This window comes from Callorhinus ursinus, unplaced genomic scaffold, assembly GCF_003265705.2.
Source record: "Callorhinus ursinus isolate GAN/ISIS: 27379988/994484 unplaced genomic scaffold, GSC_fseal_2.0 scaffold64, whole genome shotgun sequence".
NCBI classification, from domain to species: Eukaryota; Metazoa; Chordata; class Mammalia; order Carnivora; family Otariidae; genus Callorhinus; species Callorhinus ursinus.
The window spans coordinates 492,144-511,750 of record NW_027397126.1 but is presented as its reverse complement, the minus strand read 5'-3'; the positions used below and the strand labels follow the sequence as shown (position 1 = coordinate 511,750).

The window sequence follows — 19,607 nt, the reverse complement described above, 5'->3', positions numbered from 1 at the left end:
GCGATCAAGGTAAGAGGGTTAGTGGGTTATAAAGAGAAAGGGGTTACGATGTACTGTGTTTCACTGTGCTTGAAAATGCGTAGCCTTTGTGTAAGTCTCGCTTGAACTCTATAACGAATGTACTATTACGGTTATTTCCCTGGGTCTCAACTCTAAGAAGTGACAAAGCTGGGATTTGAAGCCAGCTCTTTCTCATTGGAAAGGCCCAATCCCCCATTTATTGCCTAAAGAGCAATATATTCTCTCAGTAAAATATTCGAAAGATATCAAGAGGCATAGGGCAAAACGTCAGTCTCCCTTCTTCCCAGATACCCAGTTCCCCTTCCTGAAGGCCACCACTGATACCAGTTGCTTGTGTATCCTTCCAAAGTGTTTATCTCTTTATTCTTTGCTACCCAAGGCCATATGTGAGCAACCTGCCTGGCTGGGAAGGCTCAGTAGCAATATTTGGGAGAGGATTAAGAAGGCCACACAGCATCAAGCCTAGCCACAGAGCAAAAAGCAGGCAGAATTCATGCTCCGCGCTCACTCTGTTGCCTCTGGGTGGCTCTTTTTCACCTCTACCCCAGCACTCCCCCCGCTCACCCTGACTTGTCCTTTCCTCCATAGAGAGAACCACCAGCCTCAAGCAGCAACTGCTCGTTACATTCCTCAGAACCCTGCTCACTGTCCCCTCAGGGGCCGTCTTGGCTGAGAAATCCATCCCCACTAAGGAGATCACTGGTGTCTCTGGATTGATGAGCCACCCTCTTCACAAAACATGTTTACATGTCAACAAGGGGATTCAATCAAAGAGTGACTTGAATAATGGGGATTTCAGATGCTTTGTCATGACAGGCCAACAGGATATTTTTTCCCAAAAGGTACGACCTTGTGACTCTTCCTACTTCCCCTGTGGGTGTCAAGCCAACAGGGGATCCAAAAACTTTGGCCACCTGAAATTATTTCATTCCCAGTGCAGTTAAGGACCCTGATCTTGATTCTTTTCTTTCAGGATAGGACACTTAGAGTTTCTGAAACAAAATCTCCAGTGCTGTAGACATGTGTTCCCGAATATACCATAACTGTAGGCTCAAATCTTACCTAGAAAAAGAAAGAAACAGCTATAACAATGAATAGGAGAATTATTCTGACTTTAATATCCACTAAATGCTCTTTCATTCTGCTCCTTCCAAAATAATATTTAGAATAAAAGTCGGAGCAGATGGCTTCACAAACTCAACATTTTCCCTAATCTGGGGCTGGGGGAGGTGGGTATCTCTGCTGGGAATTAGTCAAGAAATCTTTGTGAGTGGAATTCATTTTGACTTCCACAGGTAATATTCTTCCCACATAATTAGGCACAACTTCACAACTCAAGGGAGAGAAACAGTAGGGATCTTCATCAAAGTCACCTGCATTAAAGAAAAAAAGAACATTTTCAGCCGTGGCATCGGGGACTTCGCAGATAGTAGAAGCATCAGACTTTTTTTTTACCACACGAAGGAGCGAGTAGAGGAATTAGAGGGGAAGTAAATGTGGTGGGGCTTTCCTTGGATAGTTTATACAGATCCAGGGTAAATCCATTCATCCCAACAGCACTGTTTGGGCCATTACAAGTGCATATGTTCTTCCCGCATTGTGAATAACGGGCTGTATTATTCATAGTAACCTTAACCTAGGGGAGGATATTCCTGGACAAACCTTGAAGGCCTTCAGGAAGGGACAACACAAACTGGTAACACACACATACCTACAGCCCCTGTGAATTTGATATTCTTGCTTGGAAGCCTTTGCTGTTTCTCAAGCCCGAGAGTGCCCAGTGGTACAGAAGGCATGGCTTCACTCTGTGCTAATGGAAATTAAGCTGCTAGCTCTGATTCTCTGAGGGCCACATCCAGACTGCAGATTTGGAACCTGTGGCCCAAGAAGCTAGGCTACCTGCCCTCCTAGCTGAGTCACGGTCACAACCCCAGGCGCCTCGGCTCTCTGGATCTATTGCTTGGTACAACACCACTAAAATCCTGGGCATGGTATTAAAAACAACCCTAAAATCCTAGGCACGGTGGGCTACCGCCCCCCCCCCGAAGAAAGACATGTACATTCGAGCCATATATTTGCTAATGAAACTATATCCCCCAGGGACAGCAGGAGAGCCAATACCAATTAACACTTTTGCAAAAATGATATTTCCCTATCAGCCTCAACTATTATCTACTAAGCAGCTTCCACAACTCCTGCCCTCTATTGTATGCTATGGCTCCCCGGTGCCTCCATGTGAGCACCAGAATGTTATCTGCAAGTTAGCTGGCCAGAGCGATGGACACTTGTGGGCACGGAAAGTGTCTTTCCAAATGCATCAACTTTCCCATACAGAGAAGGAGACTGAGACTGTACACTAGTTAACCAGCCTAAACTGGGAAACAATGTTGCCCCGCACAGTCCAGAAGCTGGCGGGCACTTTGGAGATTATCCACCCATCCTAGCCTCCTCATGTTGAAGGTGGAGAGAATGTAGCTCTGAGTAGGGGAGAGATGTGCCCAAGGTCACAGAGTTAGTGACAGAGCTGGAACTTGAACCAAAGCCTTCTGACTCCAAGTTTGGTGCCTTTATTTTTTTTTTAAGATTTTATTATTATTTTTAACCTTTTTAGTTATCTCTACAGCCAACGTGGGGCTTGAACTCATGACCCCGCGATCGAGAGTCGCATGCTCTACCAACCGAGCCAGCCAGGTGCCCCTTGGTGCCTCTATTTATTTATTTTTTTTTACCCACCATGCTGATTCCAGATTGGCTGCAGACCTTGGAAATAGAACTGCTGTGTGAAGCCAACATAATGAAAAATACAAGTGGAAGTCCCACCACCAGCACTGAGAAGGTGTGAGAATGACTACAGCCAGGCCGCCAAAGCTGTTCTGTATGTGTGAACTAGAATTGACTTTGGTCCTTAGGAAAGGCCACCAAAGGTCACTGCACCATTGTCCAGTTGGAAGTACACAACACAGAGGCATCACAACATCAGCTTGAATTCCCAAGTTCTTGTTCCCTTTGCTTTTCCCTTCACTTCGGGCCTTCAGATCAATCCTTTCCTGGGGCGCCTGGGTGGCTCAGTCGGTTAAGTGTCTGCCTTTGGCTCAGGTCATGATCCCGGAGTCCTGGGATCGAGCCCCGCATCGGGCTCCCTGCTCCATGTGAAGCCTGCTTCTCCCTCTCCCACTCCCCCTGCTTGTGTTCCCTCTCTCGCTGTCTCTCTCTCTGTCAAATAAATAAATAAAATCTTTAAAAAAAAGATCAATCTTTTCCTTACATTTTCCCTTCCAATACCCACCTCCACCTCAACAACTATCTCTGTACCTAGAAATTTGGCATTCTACGGAAGAAGTTGAGCAACTAAGAGTGTCATGCAGCTCAGTGGGTGTTCTTGGTGGCATGCGATGTGCGCTACCCTGCAAGTCAGGCCACCTGAGTCCTGGCCCCAGTTCTGCTGCTGACGGTGAGTGAGTGTCCATAAGACCCCTTTCCTTTCCCTGCTTAAGGTTCCTCATCTGGAAAATGAGGGGATCACACTAGACATGGTCTAAGGTTCCTTCTGGCTTTCACAGTCTCTGACTGTTGTTTTGAATTACACATGAATTTATTTTGACCTCTAGTCTCTTCCCTCCCATCTTAGTTGAATAACCCACCAGGTTTGCACTTACTAAGTTCACTATGTGCTTCTATATGCACTTTCTCAGCCCGGAATGAGCCCAAGTATATACATGCACATGGGTTTTCAGTTTTGAGGAGGTGGTATCTCCCAAGACCACGTATGTGGCCTCACATTAATTCAAAATTTCTGGAATGTAAGGGTAGACAGCATAGATTTTCTCTCACCATTTGGGAAGCTGATTTCTGAATGAGTGCATTGTGCAGAGCCTAAAGATTTGAAGGTAGAACTCGTGGCAGTCGACTTGAGGGATGGTGTCAACAATTTGTCCTGGAAGGTTTTCTTCAGTCTCTCTTGTTTATACCCAACATGTAGCCCATACCTGCTGTCCCCATCTGAAATGACACCAGAAAAGTTAAAACCATAAAACGCATCAAATTCTACACTTAACATAGGCGAATTGCATGATGTGTAAATTGTCCCTCAATAATCTTGTTAAAAATATAAAGCTCAATGCACAGAGCATCTGTTCTAGGTACCTCAAGGAGTCAACTTCTCTATGAAGTTGTGAAAAGTAAAATTTATACTGTAATGTGTGATACAGGCAGAGCTAATTCATTTACCAAGGATGTCTGCTTTCCTTAGAGCTTGGCACAGAGACCAGTGAGTTACTGACATGCCCAGCATAAAGGAGGAAGTTCTCTGTGCTACTTATAAAATCTTCAAGTTCAAGTACTTGCCTTCCCTAAAAGAAACAGACTGGGCTTTGCATTGAGGCTGAAAGAAGCTGAATTGGATGGAAGAGACTTTGATACATAGAAAATCAATTTGCAGAGCTACCATACGATCCAGCAATTGCACTATTGGGTATTTACCCCAAAGATACAAATGTAGGGATCCGAAGGGGTACATGCACCCCGATGTTTATAGCAGCAATGTTCACAATAGCCAAACTGTGGAAAGAGCCAAGATGTCCATCGACAGATGAATGGATAAAGAAGATGTGGTATATATATACAATGGAATATTATGCAGCCATCAAAGGGAATGAAATCTTGCCATTTGCAACGACATGGATGGAACCGGAAGGTATTATGTTGAGCGAAATAAGTCAATCAAAGAAAGACATGTATCATATGACCTCACTGATATGAGGAATTCTTAATCTCAGGAAACAAACTGAGGGTTGTTGGAGTGGTGGGGGCTGGGAGGGATGGGGTGGTTGGGTAATGGACGCTGGGGAGGGTATGTGTTATGGTGAGCACTGTGAATTGTGCAAGACTGTTGAATCACAGATCTGTACATCTAAAACAAATAATGCAATATATGTTAAGAAAAAAAAGAAGAAGAAGATAGCAGGAGGGGAAGAATGAAGGGGGGAAATCGGAGGGGGAGATGAATCATGAGAGACGATGGACTCTGAAAAACAAACTGAGGGTTCTGGAGGGGAGGGGGATGGGGGATGGGTTAGCCTGGTGATGGGTATTAAGGAGGACACATTCTGCATGGAGCACTGGGTGTTATAGGCAAATAATGAATCGTGGAACACTACATCAAAAACTAATGATGTAATGTATGGTGATTAACATAACATAATAAAAAAAAAGAAAAAAGAAAATCAATTTGCCTGGACTGAAGATATTCTCAGAGACAACATCGGGGTCCATCTCATCTCCCGCTGTATAGGATGGGCCATCACTCCATCCAGCTAGGCTTCTTCCCACCTCCACTATCTCTCCTTGCTTCCCACATCCACCCAACCCACTGTTGGCTACAGGCCAGAAAGCCCCTGTGACCCAGGGCCTGAAACACAGTAGGGCATTCAATCAACATTCTTTTGAACTGAGTTGAGATTGAGGTGACAGCAAGGACAAGCAATCCAAGAATGTGGGCCAAAAGAGAAGTTTCCCTAAGTTAAAACATGGCCCAAGTCACATTCTTCACTTGACTTCATTCGTCTCAGCACAAAAGTATCAATCATTTTCATGACATAGAAACAGCCTCCATTTTGATGCCAATACTCTATGAACTCAAGTCAGGAGACAAGTTAATCGGATCAGTTGTGCGAAACCTGTAAAATTCAAAACCTTACCCAAACTGGCATCTTACCGGAAGAGTTATCCAGTCGTAACCACCCACAACAGAGGTGTATCTGCCACTGCTCCCGCACACTCTCCTTCATCAAGCAGTAAAACACGAAAATGAGGAATCCTAAGTCAAAAGAAGAAGGTCAGTCTGTTTCAGCTGCTTTCGCCAGCTGTCACCAACACCCAGACCCAGATCTACTCTTATCACCATAGACACTCCTCCTAAATAACCTCAGGGCCATTATGGCTTTCTGAGCTCATCTTTCTGGCTTCCCTGTCAGAGGCAGTGATGGTAAGAAGGTCTGTATCAAGACTTCATATCAACCACAGTTTTCCCCCGGGGCTGCTGTCTATCCTAGAGCTTGAGAGAGCAGCCCTTCAACGGTAGTCAGCCTCCGAGATGGCTCTCAATGATCCCTGTATCCTGGCATTTGTATCCTTGTGTCATCTCTTCCCACACTGTATCAATAGACTATGGCAGAAGTGATGTCATGTCATTTCCAAGAATGGCTTATAAAAGACATTGTGGCTTCTCTCTATCTCTGATTACTCCCTCCAAAGGAATCCAAGTGTTATATAGCTTGAGGACACCTTGTAGCCCTGTGGAGAGGCCCACACGGGGAGGAAGTAAGGCTTCCAGTCCCTAGCCATGTGAGTGAAGCTTCCTGGAAGCAGATTCTCTGGAGCTAGTCAAGTCTCCACATGACTAAAGCCTTGGCTGACAGCTTGACTGCAACTTCATCAGAGTCCCTGAGCCAGGGGTACCTGGGTGGCTCAGTCGGTTAAGCGGCTAACTCTTGATCTCAGCTCAGATCAAGCCCTGTATTGGGCTCTAGCATGGAGCCCACTTAAAAAAAAAAAAAAAAAAGAGTCCCTGAGCCAGAACCACCAAGCTAAGCTGCTCCTGAATTCCCAACCCTCAGTAACTAGGTACGATAATAAGTGCTATTTCTTTAGGCTGCTAAACTTTGGGAGTAATTTGTTGCATAGCAATAAATAACTAATAGACATGCTCTTTGGCACAATTACACTGTGTGGAAATCATAAATTTGGTGCCCTCATTTTCCACTGCCAGCCCTGATTTTGTCCTGAAAGTGGGATAGAGCGGGACTGAGGGCATCCACCAGCAGCGTTGGCCATTTCTCATCCCCATCCTCTAAAATACCTCCTTGGGAGAAAAAAATAGGACTTGAGGTTTTCCTTATGGCAAATGCTCTGGAGGGCAAATTGGATCTCCTAAAGCTTGGGGGTGGGATTGGCAGAAATAACCATTATCAAAACCTTTCCGGGTGCCTCAAACTGAAACTCATCTTTCCCACTTCGAGCTCCCATAGCGCTCTGTTTCTTATACGACTTGCTATATGTGGCCACAGTCTCCATGTATCGCCCATCCCTGCACCCAGCTGTAAAGTCTGTTCATCCTCATATCACTTCTCCCTTTGCCTCCAGTACTTTGTGTGGTAGCCCAACAGATGTTTGTTGACTTGAACTCCAAGGCACTTGATACACAAACTCTCACAGTTTTCTGCAACCTTCATATTATCTTCTTGGGCCTCAAAGTCTTTTTTTTTTTTTTTTTGGCCCAAGAGCAGTTTGCAACCCTTTGTTCTCTATACAAGATTCAGCTTGCCTCCTCACTGGCCAGTTGTGCTGAAGTAAATGATTAGTAATGGGTCAGAGTAGTCTTAACTCATTGCAAGTTGAGCACGAGTCAATAGTAAATGCCCCCAAAGCTCACTTCAGCTAGGGCATTAGTGGAAGTCAAGAATGTTGGTTGAGGTGGGTAAGAGTCTCCTGCCATCCTGCCCCGGTTTGGCCCTTTCTCCTACCAGCACCATATTCAGTTTGGGAGGCTTCGTTTTGAAACGATGATGACAAATGGAAGTATTCAAGAATAGAGAAGATTTGGAGTGGGAACATAGGGTGGGGAGAGATGGTAGCTATAGTTACAGATCTGAAAGTGCTGTCATGAAGAAGACAAATTAGGCTTGTTCTGTGTGGTGGCCAGGTTAGAACCAGGAGCAACTGGAGGAAGCCACAGAACCACCACGTGGTAACACATCGCAGCTAGGGTTTCCTAAGCAATGATTATATCATAGGCATTGTGCTATTAGCGTCATTTTTATAGCTGAGAGACCTCAGAGTCCAAGAAGTCTAGTAAGTCTGACTGAGTCACAGGGCTAATATTGAGGTGGCAGTGTCAAGACCAAATGCAGACAGTCTGGCTGCAGAGCCCAAGGTCTTAACCGCTGCACTATACATTCGACCCTCAGAAAAGGGTGACCCGGATAAGATGCAAAGCCGATTAGAAGCTACAGTGGTAATTATATTACAACATATCGGTGTAGCAAATCAACATGCTGTACCCCTTAAATTTACACAATGTTAAATGTCAAATATATTTCCATCAGACAAAGAGAGAAATTGAATGCTCTGCTTTATGGAACGGTGAGCTCTCTGTCTCTGGAAAGTTTCAGGTAGGGGCATGTGACTTTCTGTCACTCGATGGGAAGTAGGATCGGGAAGATCTCGGGTCCCCAGCCCCAGCCCTGAGACTCTCTGATTCCAGGTGGGAGGCAGCAATCTGGAGGCTAAACAGAATGACTTGTGTCATTCACTCCCCTGAGGGCTTTATCTCCGTGTCACCAAACAACTGTGGTGACGAATCGAGCAGCGCTCACTCTTTCCGAGCAGCAGAAGCAAGGGGCAACAGGGGACAACAGGCATCTATTACCGTTCTGATTTCCTGCATGGAGTTTAGTTTGTTCTCAGACTTAAAGGTTATTATGTGAATTCCAATGAGCTGCCTGCCCGCTCTCCCTCTCTGCCTGTCAGCCTTCCCTTTTCTTTCCAATAACAGATTGATCTGCTTACTCACTAGAACACAGGCATGAGGGAAGATGTCAGGTTTTTGTCACCTGCATTTTTACTTGTGCATCCCTCCTTCAGAAATGGCTCATCACGCACAGCATTTTTTCACACCAGACCACCGGGCAACCCCCTTCAGCCAGAATTGCAAACTTGCCATCTGTCTTTTAAATGGCTAATTTGTTCACTTGTTTCATTGCGTTCTTGCTCTGAGTGCGCGCACGCGCACGTGTGTGTGTGTGTGTGTGTGTGTGTGTGTGTGTGTATGTAATTTGAGTTTGAAACTCAGGGCTCTGCAAACCCCCTCTCTGTAAGATGGCACATTCTATCCTGTAAGGCAGGACTAGGGACTAGAAAGATTTGGTGCTTGGTTGACATAAAGCGTATCTGACAGACAGAGACAGCTTGGCTCTGTCGACGCTGGATCTATGGGACTTTGGGCTTAGCCCTCAGGAGATCCCCAGCTGGATTCTGCTTCTAAGCCACAGAGGCTTCCTGCTTAGAAACTACTTTCCTTTTCCACCGTAGGAATGGAGCACTTGCTGCGTGGAAGACACCCCTCCTCCATTTGTAAGCTCTAAACTGCTTTGCTTTCTTGTTCTTCTGTCAGCTTCTCCATCATCCCCTCTTTCCATAGTGTGAGTGTGTTTCTCCTCAGAATTAGTGAGTGGACTTACTGCTGAGGAAGAAATCTGCCCGGGTATCTGGTTCCTAATCCACTCCTGCACACATTCTATACCCAGGCATTTTGTGTCTTTTTACATTCCAATCAGAACATGCTTGGAAGAATCTGGTGGGACAGAAATTTCAGCTGATACACTTCATTGCTCAAAAATGAGATGGTTTCTTGAATCGAAAGACATGAAAGCAAAAATGGTGCCTTATTCTAGAATGCTCCCTGATCGCCCTGCAGCACCCTGCAAATGCCTGGCAGAGAATAACTACATACCAATTCATATTTCCCAAGATTCCACAGGGGTTAATAACCACATGACAAAGTGCTCTGAGGTTTTTTTAAATGCTAGGTTAGAACAAATTTTTAAAGGTTTTTTTTTTTCCCCAGAAGAATTTCTCAGAGCTTTTACCATGATGATATATATGGTGCCATTTTAAGAATGGGGGAATATAGTTTGCTGCATTTCCCGAACTTCTTTGACCATAGAACTCTTCTCTTGCTGGAGCATCTCATGGACCACCAGTGGACTGGAGTCTGGTAAAGGGGTTTATTGAGTGGATAAATAGTTTGGAGCACTAAGGGAAACCCTAATTCAATGCACTGTCCAAGTTCCTCAGAGCTGCCCCAGTAGCTCAACTGAACTGGGCCAAATTTGAAGACAAGAAGAACATGGGGCAGAGTCCAAGACTCCCAGGAAATCATTCTGCATGCCTCTTCCTCTGAGGATTTGTAATAGGCAAAGTCAGGTTAAAATGAACATCAACAATTAGTCAGAGGTATATTACCAGATCTCTCGCTTTTACTTCTCGTGACATCTTTGGCCTACCATGAAATCACCTACCATGTCACTATCATTTCCTCCTTTCACCAGAAAATGGGAATGAAATTAAAGAGCTATAGAGACATTAGCTTACAATCATCTAGTTCAACCGTTCTGGTGACTTTTCCAAAGTCAGTTTGGAGCAAAACCAGATTAGAACCTTGGCCTCTTGCCTTGGCCCACTGCTCTTTGCTCTTCATCTTCATTCCTTTATGACTCTCTAATTTCCTAGTCTGGCTCCTTCCCACAATATTTGGGTCTCTGATGTAGCCAGAGTCTAGGGGGTCAAAAGTTTAATGCATCTACTGTCCAGTAATTATTGTTTCCAATGGGATTGTGCACTTCAGAATGTCAACGTGAGTGCAAATTCATACACTTACGAGCACGATGTGGTAATGCAGTGAATACTGTAGAAAGTATCACCAGTCAGTGTTTAATATAAACATTGCCAACTAGCTGGAGTTGAGTTAGCTCTCTGGGCTTTTCTCTATATCCCCAACTTGGAGTGAGCTCATTTAATGAAGTCCTAACATCCGGGTAATGTTTCCAATGGCTGCCTGTTAATTCATTGATAGCAAAGACCTCTTGGAGTATCTTTTCCTTCTCTCAATCCTCAAAAGGTGAGATTATTTTCCAAAGCAGCCAAGCTTTGGTGGAGGTCTGGCTAGCCCCAGAAAGTACAAAGAGGCAGAAGTTACCTTGCAACGTGCTGAAAATGGCAAAAAGATATAAGAACAAGATCCTCACAGGTCCCCAGGCAAAAAAAAGCAAACCCCCAGGTGAGGCCAAGTAAGAATGTCAGGCTCATTGTGCCTTTGAGGTCATGCAGGATCGTCCTCCGCCGAGGCTTCTGGCTTTGGGAGTTAATGGAATTCAGTTGAACGAGAACGGTGCAGAACATGGAGAGATTCATTAGAAATATGAGGCAAAAATAAGCCACAACTGAGGTGTAAAAGATAGAATCATCTTTAATCCAACAACTGTAAGAGACAAAGAAGAGAAGGCCATTGTGAGGTAGAGAAACACAAACGTGTATTTTTCAGTGAGACTCTGAAGATCACCTCATCAGTTTTAGTTCACCTGAGAGCATCTGCCCCTAGAGAAAGGAACTGCCTTGACCAGAGTTCACTCATGCTCACTGGGGGCAGGGTGGGGCTTGAACCCCAATCTCCTGAGCCCCAGTCCAGTGTTCTTTCCAGCGCCAGAAATCCTGAAGGGATATGCAGATACTTCTCAGTCCACTTCCCTAGGAGGCTGTTCTGTTCCTCAACAGCAGAAAAACAAATGATGTATTTTCCTCCAATGTGGCTCTCCCCCCACCCCACCACCTTACACCTGAGCTTTTGTTTGCAGGATGAATTCTGCTTTGCATGATAAATATCACAGTAAAAGGACATGAGCAATGACTGGCTTTCCTGAATGCTATATCAAACAATGAAGAGATCATCAATGTTAATGATATATATTTTAAACCTCCCTCCACAGTCTCAGGTTTGGACGACAAAAGGCAACACTGGCCACTGGACTCTTAATGGCTCTACTGTTTCTATCGAAGAAGAACTATGTGATGATTCATATGAACAGATACTTCATTTAATAACATTTCCCAGTACTAGAGGCATTATCTCTGAGTTTTGAACATGGACAAGCTTACTAATTTAACTGTGTGTCAACTTAGCTGAGACCTCTTTTCCAGAACCAGGAAAATCCCTTGCCATCATATTGTTCATGTTGGTGTGGATACTTTCATGTGTGTGAGTTTGTGTGTGTTTGTGTGCACGTTGGGAGGGAGTGAGGGAAAAAAGCATTGAATTTCCCTAATAAAGTCTAATACCTAGGGTTCCCTGAATATCATCTTCAGCCTTAAAGGAGGCTATAGGAGACATTTTAAAAGGGGCAGTGTTATATGTTTAGATGCAGAATCATCTCTAAGACATTGTTAAGTACCAAACAGCATATATCTACCATTTGGATAACAGAGTGTACAAGAGAATATCTATACAGATCTGATTGTTGGTAATAAGAGTTGCATCAAGGAAGAGAGACAGCATGGCTGGGGGTTGGGAGTGGGGCTTACTTTTCATCCTCTACCCTTTTGTGCGTTTGAATTTTATACCACGTGCATGTATTACTTCTTCAAAATACAATTATTAAAAAAAAAAAGCTCTTAGAGCACTCTGCTTCTTACTAACCAATTCACATATGAAAGGGTTCTTTTCAGGAGGAGTGGAGTGAGTTGGTTTTGCTCTGGTTTTGCTTTTGCTTTTGATCTTTGAAGAAGAATCACCAATAGATAGACACTGGGGGCCCTTTAAGCCACAGAACAGGCGAGGAGCAAGGACAGAGGAGGAGATGAGAAGGAAAGGAAGAGAAAAGGGAGAGAAAGAAAGGATAACAAGAAATTATATAATTAGAAGGCACCTGCCGGAAAGGACAATATAATTTTGACCCTCTAGAAACTGTCATCTGAACACAAAAGATGGCGGAGTCTGGGGGCGAGACCGCCTACATTTGATTCCAGTCCAGTGGGAGAGGAAATCTGTAGTAAAAAAAAAAAAAAAAAACCCAGCTTGAGAGGCAACAATAAAGAGAATGGATCTGGGTAAGTAAAAAACAATCAGAAGCATGAAAGGAAAGCACGCCGTCTAAAAGACTACATTGTAACTAGCTACGCGCCTATAAAAGAAGGTTCTGGAGAGGTAAATGGTGACTCTTTTGTGGCCGTGGATGAGAAAACTGCAGAGATGGATTTATACATCAAGAAGAAAACAAAAGATGGTGAGCACGGCATAACGTATAAACTTGTCCAGTCACTAAGTTTTACACCCGAAGCTAATGTAACACTGTGTGTCGACTGTACTCAAATAAAAATAAAACAAAAATTTTTAAAAAAGAACAAAAAGAGAAGAGAGAAAGAAGAGAAGAAAACAACAGGACAACAAAGCTGAGCCAATTTACAAAGGAAGGCAATGGAGTCTTTCAGGGGAGACCGTTGTTGATGGTGGAAAATGTCCTCCAACCATCTCCGTATTTCCTTACAGGGCTCACTACAACTCCTTCTGGGTTCCATGAGCTTTCTAATCACAATTGCTGCCTGTTAGGTAGAACATGTGGAACAGGCCACATGCTGAGCACTTTATATACGTGATGTCATTTTAATTTGCACACTACATTGACAGCAAACATTATTGTCCCCATTTTCCAGTGGGGGAAGTGGAAGGAAGATGTAAAGTAAGTTGCCCAAGGTCACACAGAGCCCAGACACCTAATTATTTGAGTGCGCCTGTGACTGTGTTTAGGCCAAAAAAGGCTGAGGCTGAGTACCCCCTGAGCCAGCATCAAGACCAGACCGCAGGTCAGGAACAACGTCCCACCCCCCAGACCCTGATGGTCAAGAACATCACCACCTGAGAAGCAGAGATGCTGGTACTTACAATGGAGTTGCTGAGCTCAGAGTTCCATACAGATCTTTTTTCACACTGAGTGTGATTGCCACCATGATCCCTGGGATTCCTAGAGGGGGAAGCAAGCCAAAGGCATCCCATTAGGAAGTGGGAGAAGTCCTGATCATTGACTGTGGGCCCTGATACACCAAGACACTGTTTAAATGAGCCACAGATGTGCGGGCATCAAAATACCATTGTTTGCAAAATGTTTGTGAATTTTTCCAAGTTAAACATTTCTAGGAGTGCTCCAATCTGCTAAACTAAACAGCATGCCAAAGGCTCCAATACAACACCCACTGGTTATTAAAAATAGCTCAAGTGCCAAAAAATCAACTTGGCAATAGAAATATCTAGTTCATCGGAATACAGGTTCGCATCAAGCATTTCTTCCCAGATGATGGGCTGCCAATTTTTTTCTCCTTTTCAATAGAGCCCCTTAGTTCCCAGGATCTTTTTGTCTAGGTCACCTTGGAGGAAGGGCACAGGCAATCAGCTGCAGCCTTCAGTGCCTTCTGACAGGGGGGCTGTTCCCACACTCGTTACTAGTTTGACATTTTGACTAGATCAACCAGTTAACGACCAGTCAATTCAGCCAGACTATAATAAAGCAATCAGTTCAGTCAAAGTGGTCAAACGTGATGTGAGTGTAGACACAGGATTTAAAAATCCAATTCCATGTACATTTGTAAAACTTAAATGATTTCTTTATTTCTAACAATGTATTTCTCCTAAACTAAGAGCATTACACCTGCACACATTTTAGGGGTTTCGTAAGATGCTTTGCAAGGCTGTTCTAAATCCCAGAGTGCCAAGCATCTTGAAAAATCCTCCACTGTCCTGTTCTGTGAGAAACAGGACAGTCCCGTTTGATCTGTATATCACACACTTAGCACAGTGCCTAGCATGATGTAGATATTTATAAAAATACCTGTTGGAAAAAAAACCAACCAGGACAGACCCATAAATACATAGGAACAAACTAACGGTTGCCAGGGGGGAGAGGATGGGAGAAGGGCAACATGGGTGAAGGAGAGTGGGAGGTGCAGGCTTCCAGTTATGGAATGAGTAAGTCACGGCGTTGAAAGGCACAGCATGGGGAACGTCGCGAATGGTACTGTAACGTGCTGTATGGGGACAGAGGGCAGCCATCCTTGCGGGGAGCACAGCATAAGGTATAGACTTGTCCAGTCATTATGTTGTACACCTGAAACTAATGTAACATCAAGTGTGAACTAGACTTCGATTAAAAAAGTTTTTTTTTAATCTGTTGGAGGCCAGAAAGGAGAGATGGAAGGGGGCCTCCCATCTACAGTGGAAGTTGTGAGGCGGTCCCCAAGCTGTGTTTACCCTTTGGTAATCAACAAATTAAAAAATTATCGATTAATAAACAGAAAAATCCCTACTGATTATTAAAAAAAATGTGGACCAATCTACTGCCTTGGACAGGGATTTAAATACAGGAGTAAAACCTCTTCAACAGGTTGCTTTGGCATTAGGAAGACGGAACTTCAAACATAAACGGATATTAATGTTTGTTTTCCTTGCCATTGATTGCGTTTGTCTAATATTTAAATGTTCCAAAAGTCCCCTTAGCAGGACAGCTCTGTGGTGGCTCCCTGGTGACCTTGCAGGCAGAGGCTGGACCAGCAGCTGACCTGAGCTTGGGCAGAATGCCCCGAGAGCCCGCACGAGCTGGAGGAGCCCGCAGGCGTGTGAGGAGGGGCTCTGAGGCCGTCCCCTACTCGCCTCTCCATCTCCTCCAGGAGCCTGTCGTGAGGCAGTTTCTCCTGCCTCCCAGGTTCGGGGGAGGTGTGGGGCTTTGCACCCTGCCCCTTCAGCACAGAGCTGCAGAATATAAAACTGCATAGCTCCACTTAGAACCCGTTCTTCAGCGACAGGGAATCCCGCAACTCGTGTGGCAGGCATCCGTTCCCTTTTATTTGTGTGTGTGTGTGTGTGTGTGTGTGTGTGTGTGTGTGTGTGTGTGTGTGTGTCTTTCTTTTATAGTGTGTAGGACTAGGACTTGGGAGCTGGAGCCTTTAGCTACTCTTCCCTTTGCTGTCTGTGTAAGCCATCAGCCGAATCTGCAAGCAGCTTGTTGCATCTGGACAGGTCAAGCCAGTCAGGCCTTGGCCTTGGCTCGGGTGTGTCCTTGACATTCCCTAAGTTTATCCCACCTCCAAGTACCAAGTCTTAGCCTTCGCTGCCGCTCCTTGCACCCCAGCAAGTGCGTGTGGAACCAGAAGATCCAAGAGAGAAGAGCGCTGGGGAACACTGTTACTTAAGGAGCGAGTAAAGGAGGAGGGGTCTGAGAAGGAAGCTGAGGACCAAGCCAGGACCAAGTGTGATTTCCAGCCCCTTTACAGTTAGCCATATGTGGGTTATCTGCTTTGGAGATTATTCAGGAAGCCTCTTCCACAACGTTTTTCAATCTCCTGGTTGATTTAAGGTGAGGGCTACCAGGCACAGGCGTGTACTGACTGCTTTGGGCTCCATGTTTCTGATGGATTGCAAAGTGCACTAAAACAATCTTAGCTTATGCTCTGCTTAGTATTTGCCTGTCTCTGCTCCCCACGTTAGCATGGATAATAGCACTGACTGTGTATCCAGTGAAAGCATGTGCTATGTTAATGAAGTCATTAAAAGGATGAGGAGCTAATTGGGAAGCTATTGTCTTTACAAAGGCAGCAGATAAAAAGCTAGCCTCGCATGGATCCTCTGCGTCCCACTTCATACACGCCTCCTGTGTCTCCCACACATTCTTGGAACTCAAAATGTGTTTTGAATAGGCAAAGGGAGGGGGGAGGAGCTGAGCTGACCGTGTCAGAAATACAGGACAACAACCCAATGAAATAACATTTAAATTAGGAGATTTTTGTGCTGGGTTCCATTCCTGGTTTCTTCCATCAGGGAGCAGTGACAATGACCGCCATGAGGTGTGGTGGGAATCAGGGCGTGTCTGACCCAGCACCCCTCCACACACTGCAAGTCCTTTCCCTGTCCCTTCAACAGTATGACTACATTGTAGAGGTTGCATGTCCAAACTATGGAGCCAAATCTCTGGTTCAAATCCCAGCTCTGCCACATACTAGCTGTGTACACTTCAGCAAATTACCTAATCTCTGTGTGCCTCAGTGTCCTTAACATTAAATGGGAATAATGATGAAATCTTTCTCATAGAGATATTGTGAGTGCTGAATAAGTATGCAGCGTCCTTACTGTTGATAATAACAGAATCTGGTCCTGAATAATGTGTCTCATGAAGCCGGAATTTGAAATACACACAAGCTTAAAACAGAGACCTCAAGAACAAGCAGATATCCTTACCCCAACCAACTAGACAAAATTTAAGGATATAATTAGGGACATATATGTTGAAGACTCTGATGAGAGACAAATACATGTGGACCCCCTCCAGGCCCATCCAAGTCAAGGAGACGAGCAGGAAGTAATGAAGGGCCGCTGCCGCTGTGACACACAGGCCTGCTTTCTGAAATGACGAGGACCAGGAATTGACCAGAAACGTCAGGTTTAACATCAGTCGTGCTGTGCACAGGTTGGTCAGGATTTTGGAAGGATGATCTTTTCGAAGTTTGCTAAAAGAAAAGGCACAGTGTTTAGTTAGGTAGGGTCTCTGGTTTTCATCAAGCATTGCCACACCCTATCTGCCTAATAAGTGAAAGAATGAAAGAAGCGCACCTGGGTGGCTCAGTCCCTTAAGGTTAAGCAACCAACTGTGGATTTCGGCTGAGGTCATGATCTCGGGGTCGTGAGATCGAGCCCCGCATCGGGCTCTGCACGCAGCAGGGAGTCTGCTTGAGATTCTCTCTCCCGCTGCCCCTCCCCCAACTCACACACACTTTCTCTCTCTCTCTCTCTCTCTCTCTCTCTAAAATAAATAAATAAATAAATAAATCTTTTTAAAAAATCAAAGAAAAGAAGTGCCTATTAAAATTAACTTGCTCAGGGGCACCTGCGTGGCTCAGTCGGTTAAGCGTCTGCCCTCAGCTCAGGTCATGATCTCAGGGTCCTGGGATCGAGTCCCACATCAGGTTCCCTGCTCCACAGAGAATCTGCTTCTCCCTCTGCCTGCCACTCCCCCTGCTTGTGCTCTCTCTCTGACAAATAAATAAATAAAATCTTTAAAAAAAAACAGCTTTAAAAAAATTAACTTGCTCATTTTACCTTACGTGTACTGAGCTCCCCACCCTTTTTCTAGGTAGAGTCAATGTATCCTAAATACAGTGACCTTCACTAACAGGAATAATAGTAGCCTCTCTGAGCTAAGCAGCACCCTTTTTTCTTTTTCCTTTTTTTTTTTTTGTATTTTGGGGGGAAGGAAGGAAGGAGTTTTCTGGATACAAACATTCTATCATCACTCCTTCAGCAGACTCAGGGCTAGATCTACTTGTTGTTTCTGTGTTGTTGATTTTAGCCCTTCTGACAGGTGTGAGGTGATATCTCATTGCAGTTTTGATTTGCAGTTCCCTGATGATGAGTGATGTCGAGCATCTTTTCACATATCTTTTGGGCAACTGGATGTCTTCTTCGGAGAAATGTCTGTTCATGTCTTCTGCCCATTTTTAATTGGATTATTGGTTTTGGGGGCGTGTTGAGTTATATCACTTTTTTGTATATATTTTTAAACTATTTAATTGTACACTTTTTTAAAGTTTATTAATTTTTTTTAAGTAAATCTCTATCCCCAGCATGGGGCTCAAACTCATGGCCCTGAGATCAACAGTTACGTGTTCCAATGACTGAGCTGGCCAGGTGCCCCAGTTTTTTATATACTTTGGATACTAACCTTTTATCAGATACATCATTTGCAAATACCTTCTCTAGGGGGGAATATTTTCAAATCTCAGAAGATTCCTTCATTCTTTCTCCTGTTCAACAAACTTCCCCCACCATCCAACACACACAATAGAAGTAAACAATATTCTAACTTTTGTCCCCATAGACTTAGTTAGGCCTGTACTTAGAACTTCATATAAATGGAACCATGCAGTATGCTCTCCTATTTTTCTGGCTTCCTTTTTGTTCAACTCGATGCCTGTGAGATTTAGATATTATGTTCTGTGTTGTACAGAAGTAGTCCATTCTTTTCTACTGCTGTGAAGCATTCCATTTTATGAGTATACCACAATTTATTCATCCAGTCAACTGTTAATGTACGTTGGGGTTGTTTCCAATTTGGAGCCACTATGAATGAAGCTGCTGTGAATATTCTTTTTTTTTTTAAGATTTTATTTATTTATTTGAGAGAGAGAGAGAGAGAGTAGAGAGAGAGAGAGAGCACGAGTGGGGGTGAGGGGCAGAGGGAGAGGGAGAAGCAGACTCTCTGCTGAGCGAGGAGCCTGATGTGGGGCTTGATCCCAGGACCCCCAGATCATGACCTGAGCTGAAGGCAGACGTTTAACCAACTGAGCAACCCAGGTGCCCCTGCTATGAATATTCTTGTATATATCTTTCAGTGGACACATGCACTCATTTCTCTCTAATAGTGACATTTCTGGGTCAACAGCTAGATATGTATTTATTCTAGTAGTATTGTCAAAGAATTTTCTAAAGTATCTGTGCCATTTTACATTCCCACCAGCAATGTATGAGAGTTCCAGTTGATCCACACCCTTGTTAGCATTTGCTCTTGTTAATACTTTTAATTTTAGCCATTCTGGTAGGTGCATAGAAGTATAACTGTAGTTTTCATTAGCATTTCTCTGATGAGTAATGATGTTGAGAACATTGTCATATGGTTATTAGCCATTTGCGTAATGATTAGGGTTAGGCATGGATTTCCTCTTTTGTGAGGTCCCTTTCAAGTTTTTTGCCTACTTTTAATTGTATTGTCTATCTTTTTCATTTGTAAGAGTATAGTCTGCATAAAAGTCCTTTGTCAGATATACACATTGCAATTACCTTCCTCCAATTTATGGTTTGCCTTTTCACTAGCTTGATTGTGTCTTTTGGTGGAAGAAGTTCTTAATTTCAGTGAAGTCCAATTTATCAACTTTTTCTTTTATGGTTAGTGTTTTATATCCCATTAGAGAAATCTTACCCTACCCCAAACCTCTTGCTTTTT

The 19,607-nt window shown here is 44.1% G+C and overlaps 1 protein-coding gene across 1 annotated transcript in view; it reads right to left on the bottom strand.

The window, feature by feature from the left end:
* Positions 1-1,230: 1,230 nt before the first annotated feature.
* The window catches only part of ADGRG4 (adhesion G protein-coupled receptor G4), an 82,183-nt gene continuing 63,806 nt past the window's right edge, over positions 1,231-19,607 (bottom strand). Inside the window, 7 exon segments of the mRNA XM_025861561.2 lie at positions 1,231-1,394; positions 3,853-4,020; positions 5,735-5,836; positions 10,775-10,841; positions 10,843-11,056; positions 13,511-13,589; positions 16,850-17,118. Of these exon segments, the coding sequence (XP_025717346.2) occupies positions 1,231-1,394; positions 3,853-4,020; positions 5,735-5,836; positions 10,775-10,841; positions 10,843-11,056; positions 13,511-13,589; positions 16,850-17,118 (1,063 nt within the window).